Here is a 7833-nt window from a genome sequence, read left to right as displayed (position 1 = left end):
CCCAAGATCACATACTGTACTGTAATTTCTTGACTCATCTATCCAATTAACAAAGTGAATCAAGGACACTCACAGCCAGGTGCAGCTATCTCGAAAAAAAATACCAAAAATGATGATAAAAGCAAAATACTGTGGATGCTGGAAATCTAGAACAAAAACAAAAATACCTGGAAAAACTCAGCAGGTCTGACAGCATCTGCGAAGAGGAACACAGTTAACGTTTCAAGTCCAAATGACTCTTCATTTGGACTCGAAACGCTAACTGTGTTCCTCTCCGCAGATGCTGTCAGACCTGCTGAGTTTTTCCAGGTATTTTTGTTTTTGTACCAAAAATTGTGAGTTGTGGTTGAGGTCAAGAACTATCAGTAATTGAGTGTATGGGGTTGGCTGGGTCACCCATTGTAGCTAGGACTGTTCTTTTAAGTCAGCCTTTTAAAGAGAAGGAAAAACATTGGCAGTAAAAGATTCGCTCCTAATTCTATTCTTGCTCTTCTACGCTTTTTGGCAGCCTGCTAACAACCCACAGCCAGCCAGCTCTGAAAGCTTAGAGCTACTGTCCTGTTTTTAACCCTTTCAGTGAGGCAGGGAAATGGTTGCCAATCTTTCCCTCCTTGACTGTTAGGGCTAGAGTGAAAAGGGGCAGTTGAAAAGGTTACGCAGGTCACTGTATAGAAAGCTCTCCTGCTCCTCTGTTCGGAAGCATACAGTGCAGTACGTGTGGCTACAAACGTCAGCTCTGCTGCAAAGCTAATACAACTGAGGTTTCTTGATCAGATAAGGGAGGAATTGAACGCCTGGGCTGGCTGGCTCCTTGCAGGCGGGGTTTCTTTAAGCTATAAGGCAGAGGGAGGCTTTCTCCACCCAATTTGGCTTTAGGGCTTGGCTGAAGCTTTTCTTTTTCTCAGCAATTCTCCCCTCCCCCCCTCTCTCCCTCTCTCTCTCTCTCTCTCTCACCACTCCTCTCTCTCTCTCTCTCGCTCTCAGTACTTCTGAAGGGTCAGGTAACACCAAACTGCCAGTGCTGGTCTCGCACGCTTCCTCTACATGCCTGAGTGATGGCGGGATGAGAGGCTACTGTCTGGGAGGATGGAGAGGAAAGTTTGTGTGATTCAAACAGATTTTCACCAGTATCGTCCAACTATTAGTGTTCAAGTCAAGCCTCTAGCACATGTAAGACAGAAATGCCATCCTTAATCTCACTTGTGAAACTGTCCTTGGTCTAGACATGGTTAAAGAGACAGTGTGTTACTTATGTTACTATTCAGCTTATTTTGGCAATGTTTTGTGTTGATGTTAGTGTAACTCTGACTCTATATTACCTCTAGTAATGCATGTGCTGAGGACTGACTTCTATCAATGGTGTTGCCAGCTTTATTAGGAGATATTGCAAACTTTCACTTTAAAACACTCATCTAAAAAGTTGAGGTTTTTTTTTATCATGTTTTGCTTTATTTGCTGCAACTAAACCTTACAATTTGATTTATGCCAAATAATAGCAGGGGAAAGTTGCAAGTTCGGGTTAAATTAGAAATTGTCCACATCGTGCTTTTCATGAAGGATGTTGGATATTGAATAAGTTTGATGGTGTAACTATCTTCAAAAAGTTAAAGTATGATGTCCACAGTTAATCTTATGTATAATATATCTATAGTTGTTTTGTGCTAAAAAGAGTCGGAACTCGTATTTATATAACGCCTTTCAATTCCTCAGGATGACTCAAAGTGCTTTACAGCCAATGAAGTTTGTTTGAAATGTAGTCACTGTTGCAATGTCGGAAACATGATTGTGCATAGCAAGCTCCCACAAAGAACAATGTGTGAACATATGATCTGTTTTAGTCGGATTGGTTGAGATAAACATTGGCCAGGGGACTGAAACAACTCCCCTGCTCTTCAAATAGTGCAATGGGCTAGTTTGTGTCCTCCTTAGAAGGCAGTTTAACACCTGATCCAAAGATGGCACCCCTAACAGTGCAGTGCTCCCTCAGTATTACACTGGCGCGCCAGCCAAGATTATGTGCTAAGTCTCTGGAGTGGATCTTGAACCTTCTGCCTTTAGGATCAAAAGTGAGAGTGCTATCACTGAGCCAAATCTGACACCTATGTCAATTTACCAGCTCACAATATAAGTTTTGATAATCCTTATATACATGAGGACATGTCTTTCTTGTGCACAAGGTTATGTTGGTTTGTGTGTTGATTTTTTTTTTTCATAACCAGTGACTCTTCTTGTCATTCTTAATTCTAAAGTACCAGCTGATGTTTTAATATTGAACATGAGAGGTGAAAATCAAATGTAGTTTTCAAGTAAAAAGACGTTAGACAGTGGAAGATAACAGGAACAAGGTTGTGCAAACGGAATTCACTCCCTTTTATATACTGCACCCCACCTCATATTTATATATGATACCTCAACAAAACTTACAACCATTTTGGAAGTCAAATTGATCGCAGTGAAACTAATTTCTCCACAGACACACTGAGTAAAAGGGAGATGCAAAACTGGAGTGTTATATTGCTATTGCAGGTGGGAAGGTGTAATTACAGTGTGATTGGTTTACATAGACTGTCTCCATTATAATGTGCAGGTAGGAATTTATGGCTAGAAATAATGGCTACCCTGATCAAATCATTTTGCGCTGTATATCACACAAACTCATGAACGGGCATAAGGCCATCACTTTCGGCCCTGAAAAGTGCCCAGTCTACCTCAGATTATCCTGGAAGGGCAAGATATCTGAAAAATTTGAATAACAGGTGAAGCTAGCTGTTTCATGCTGCTACTACGCAGTAGCTACACAAGTGGTATTCACCACTAACAGGATGCTGCCGTCAAGCCAAAATGACGCTCTGCCTATCACACAAATGAGTAATGTGGTATATGAATTTCAGTGCCAGTGTGAGGCTAGGTATGTAGGCCATAAGTCCCAAAGACTGACAGATTGTATCAAACAGCATGCCCCAGCCGCTGTTCGCAATGGGCAGGGCACAAACTGTACCCAACCAGCCTGTGATTGCAAAACTCAAAACACAGTGTCCAACATTCCTCAGGATGACCCAAAGTGCTTTACAGCCAATGAAGTTTGTTTGAAATGTAGTCACTGTTGCAATGTCGGAAACATGATTGTGCAGAGCAAGCTCCCACAAACAACAATGTTTGAACATATGATCTGTTTTAGTGGGATTGGTTGAGATAAATGTTGGCCAAGGGACTGGGCCAACTCCCCTGCTCTTCAAATAGTGCCATGGGATAGCTTGCATCCTCCTTAGAGGGCAGTTTAACACCTGATCCAAAGATGGCACCTCTAACAGTGCAGTGCTCCCTTCCAACATTAGGTGTGATTCCGCAATTGGACAGCATTTGCTAAATAATCCTCAATGTGCTAAGAATTATACTGACAACCCATTTAAGATTGTCAGTCCGACTCACAACGTGGTGCATGCGTGTGTACTGGAAGCTACGTATATTAATATAAAATCCTGCAACTCCTTTCTTAATAGCACTGTAGGTACCTACACCACATGGACTGCAGCGGTTCAAGGTGGCAGTTCACCACCACCTTCTCAAGGGCAACTAGGGATGGGCAATAAATGCTGGCTCAGCCAGCGAAGCCCACATTCCTTGAATGAATAAAAAAACACAGGACCCTGTTCTTTGCAGACAGAAAGAACATGTGCACACATTGCGCCTGTTTCAGCTAAACAAAATAAGTGACAGCAATTCGCTGATTCGTTCCTCAGGGCAATGCTTTGACCAATCAGGGTCAAGCTGCCCGGTTTAAATTTCAAACAATGCTTGGCAGTTAACTGTCAGTCACCATCAGTGGTGCATTCTCCATGGCAAGGCCACTTGCTAACCAATGAGCACTCTCTTCACATATAGTATAAATTGTTGTTATATTGGTATTCTTGTGAGTGTCCTGATGAATGCAAGACAAAAAGCTTAGACATGTCTCTTTTTTCAGCAATACTGGAGAAATTAGACAATTGACAATGAAATAGAAAATATAGCAAACAGAATCCGCGGCAAGCCAGGATCTTACAATTGGCCTCAGTGTTGTAAATGGCTTGAAATACTGTCTGACCTGATGAAGATTGTGCACTATTCTCATATCTCCAAGTTGAAATTACCTGGGGTGCTAGTGACTTGACTGGACACCATCATAAGATCAGAAGTGGGGATGTTCGCTGATGATTGCACAATGTTCAGCACCATTCACGACTCCTCAGGTACTGAAGCGGTTCATGTCCAAATGCAGCAAGACCCAGCCAATATACAGGCTTGGGCTGACAAGTGGCAAGTAATATTCGCGCCACCCAAGTGTCAGGCAATGACTATCTCCAACAAGAGAGAACCCAACCATCACCCCTTGATGTCCAATGGCATTACCATCACTGAATCCCCCACTATCAACATCCAGGGGGTTACCATTGACTAGAAACTGAACTGGACTAGCCATATAAATACTGTGGCTACCAGAGCAGGTCAGAGGCTAGGAATCGTGCGACGAGTAACTCACCTCCTGCCTCCCCAAAGCCTGTCCACCATCTACAAGGCACAAGTCAGGAATGTGATGGAATACTCCCCATTTGCCTGGATGAGTGCAGCTCCCACAACACTCAAGAAGCTGGACACCATCCAGGACAAAGCAATCTGCTTGACTGGCACCACATCCACAAACATTCACTCCCTCCACCACCGACCCACAGTAGCAGCATTGTGTACCACCTACAAGATGCACTGCAGGAATTCACCAAGGCCCCTTAGACAGCACCTTCCAAACCCATGACCACTACCACAAGGACAAGGGCAGCAGATAGATAGGAACATCACCACCTGGAAGTTCCCCTCCAAGCCACTCACCATCCTGACTTGGAAATATATCACCGTTCCTTCACTGTCGTTGGGTCAAAATCCTAGAACTCCTTTCCAAATAGCATTTTGGGTGTACCTACACCACATAGACTGCAGCGGTTCAAGAAGGCAGCTTATCACCACCTTCTCAGGGGCTACTAGGGATGGGCAATAAATGCTGGCCCAGCCGGCGAAGCCCTCATCCTGTGAATGAAAGAAAAATTTTCAATATTCAGAAGGCCTCTGGCTCGGGTTATCAAATCCCCCTTCCCCCATCCTCCCACTCTGGTCATCTTGTCTGATGGTTACACAGAATGGGACTTGAATCTCCCAGGTACAACTGCGAGTAACTTGGGAGAACTTTGCACCTTGTTTCCTGTCACAGTAACTCTCCTTCCCCCACCCCTGCTCCATGGTGCTGTCAGCTGCTGTCCCGGTGCCGCGCTTTTGGTCATTTCATGCCCCACCCCTTCCACCTCCCAATCACCCAATGCCCCACACCATCTCAGAGAACTAGAGCCTGCTTAACAGCGATTGGGAGTCTGGGGTAGTTGGGAGGGAGAGAGAGAAAGAGATGAAATGGGGAGAATTACAGGGCTTGGGGTCATGAACTAAAGGGAAGGGAACTAGGGCTCAGAAAGGGAAGAGTGGATGCCCAGGGACTATAGGGGCAGTGGTTGGATTGGAGGAATAAGGGATCAGGGACTATTCTTGCTGCAAGAAGTAAAGGGAAAGGGAGAGGAAAGTTTTTGAACTGAGGACGTTTGCACCCTGGGCTGATTCAACATGAGTTGTTATGGATTCAGAGACTAGAATAGCAGGTGAAAAGTAAGAGTAATGCAGGATCTGTTGGAGTGGAAATGGGGTTACAGGGGAGAGTGTGTGTGTGTTGGGGGAGTGGAAATGGGGTTACAGGGGAGAGTGTGTGTGTGTTGGGGGAGTGGAAATGGGGTTACAGGGGAGAGTGTGTGTGTGTTGGGGGAGTGGAAATGGGGTTACAGGGGAGAGTGCCAACACAGGTAACATTGGCCAAATGGCCTCATCCTGTGGTATAATTTCTATTACACTTTGAAAATTCTCCTTTATTGAGTCTGAACATAGGGAGTGGTTTAGAAATGTTGGTGCTGAGCTGTGTCTAAGACAATGTGCCCTGTAAGAAGTGCCCCAAACACGAGCCCTTTGCCCATTCATGAAATCTCAGTTTGGTTCAGGTCAGTCTGTGCCAGCTGGTTCTGACCTGTGACTAATCAGCTCCGACTGAGGTACCCAGTTCTGATTTGTCAACTTCACACAGAACTGGAGTCCAAACCAGAGCCCGAGGAGACCAGAGGAGTGAAAGGGAGCCTGTTATAAGTACAATCAGCTTAGGAGTCTGACAGCACACTGTGCAGTGCAAGGGGTTTCTGGCTGCAGTTAGAAGGTAAACATTGGCATATTTCACGCAGTGAGTGGTTAAGATCTGAAACGCTCTGTTGAGAGTGTGGGGGAGGTAGGTTCAATCGAGGTATTCAAGAGGAAATTGGATTATTATCTGTGAAAAGGAAAAATGTGCAGGATTTTGGGGAGAAAGTGAAGAATGCCATTAGGTGCATTTCTCATTCAGAGAGCTGGCACAGATACGATGGGCCCAATAGCCTTCCTCTGTGCTATAACAGTTCTGTAATTCTGTGATCCACAGATTATTGGTGAGCTACTGGAGCATTGTTATACCATCAGTGAATTTTTGCATTATTGTCAGTCCTGAGCAGAATCTGAATGTTATCAGGTTACTATTAGTTATCGGAACAATTTAAATGAATTAAGCTTCCTTCCATTTCTATTTTTAACCCCTCCCCACCATCTCCCTTCTTCCCAGATTAAATCCCTCCTCCACCTTCTGTTTCCACACTTCCCTACCTTCAGTTTCCTCTCTTCCCCTGCTCATGGGCAGTTGCCTGGTTCTTGGAACTTGTTGCTCAACCACTGCTAGTGTAAAACCGCAAGTAAAAATACTCAAGGACCCCACCTTTATAAGGTAGTGAGGAGGCAGTGGTGGGGTATCTCCAAGTATTGCAGTCCATATGGCAAAGGTGGAGCACAAGTCTTACCCATTGCAGCCAGGATGTTGTCAAGACCAATAGCCTTTGCTGTGTCTAGTGCACTTTCACCAAGCCACCATTTAATCTCCTTCCTTCCCTCCCTCCCCCTCTTACATCCGATTGATTGCCACTTGGTGGGCTGGTTTAAACTCAGAGCCTCTCTGTCTAAGCTCATGTTCAAAGACTGATCGCTCAGTGAAGCCAGATTGGGCAGCACTTGTGGAACTCTGCTAAGCACTATCCAATTTGTTAAAGAGAAAGGGGGATAGAGAGAGCAATAAGTGGAGAAAATTCTTTAGGTAAACAAAACAGGGAAGTCTGATTATTCATAAAATTCCATGTTTGACATGGTTTCTTATATATCTTGGTATAATCCATTTCTGTTTTGGTTGTCAACTTTCCAAAATGGGTAATATTACAGTATTGGAAATGAAATCATATATGAAGAATGTGAGGTCTTAAATCCAATTTGTATTTCTGCTTCTCAAAGTGATTCACATCTCAAGCAAGTAGCAGGCCTGCGCTTGTCCGTCACCTGTCCATTAGCAAACAAAGGTTGTTTTTAAAACCCATTTAAAGGTGTTTTAACAGCACTACAGGGTTGTTGGCTCCCAACATGCAGGCTTTATGTATCAGCAATAACCAGAGAGTCATTGCCTTGACCAATGTGGTCAACAGTGGGATCGTCATCTCTGTTTTCAGAATGACCACCTCTGTGGATCCAATTGGAATGGCAGAAGATCTCAAAATTTCATGCCACTCCCTCAAGCCATCAAATCCACTGAGTTACAGAGCAAAAAGAACGAGCGCTTCAAAAATTTTCTTCAGACATTCTACAACAATATTTAAAGATTGAGCTCCTCATAATTTGTTTCATATTCTTAAATTCAGGTGCATTGAT

General features: G+C 44.1%; 1 protein-coding gene across 2 annotated transcripts in view; it reads left to right on the top strand.

Moving 5' to 3' along the window:
- Positions 1–998: 998 nt before the first annotated feature.
- LOC144699643 (putative uncharacterized protein MYH16) overlaps positions 999–7833 on the top strand; it is a 298882-nt gene continuing 292047 nt past the window's right edge. Inside the window, exon 1 of one of the 2 annotated variants that reach the window (XM_078570735.1) lies at positions 999–1170. In XM_078570735.1, the coding sequence (XP_078426861.1) occupies positions 1087–1170 (84 nt within the window). In that variant the 5' untranslated portion in view covers positions 999–1086. Of the gene's footprint in view, positions 1171–7830 lie in introns of those variants that run through there. The other variant, XM_078570736.1, reaches the window with a different exon arrangement.

This window comes from Cetorhinus maximus, chromosome 24, assembly GCF_964194155.1.
Source record: "Cetorhinus maximus chromosome 24, sCetMax3.hap1.1, whole genome shotgun sequence".
Lineage (NCBI taxonomy): Eukaryota > Metazoa > Chordata > Chondrichthyes > Lamniformes > Cetorhinidae > Cetorhinus > Cetorhinus maximus.
The sequence above is the reverse complement of the archived record's forward strand: the minus strand, read 5'-3'. Positions and strand labels throughout refer to the sequence as shown.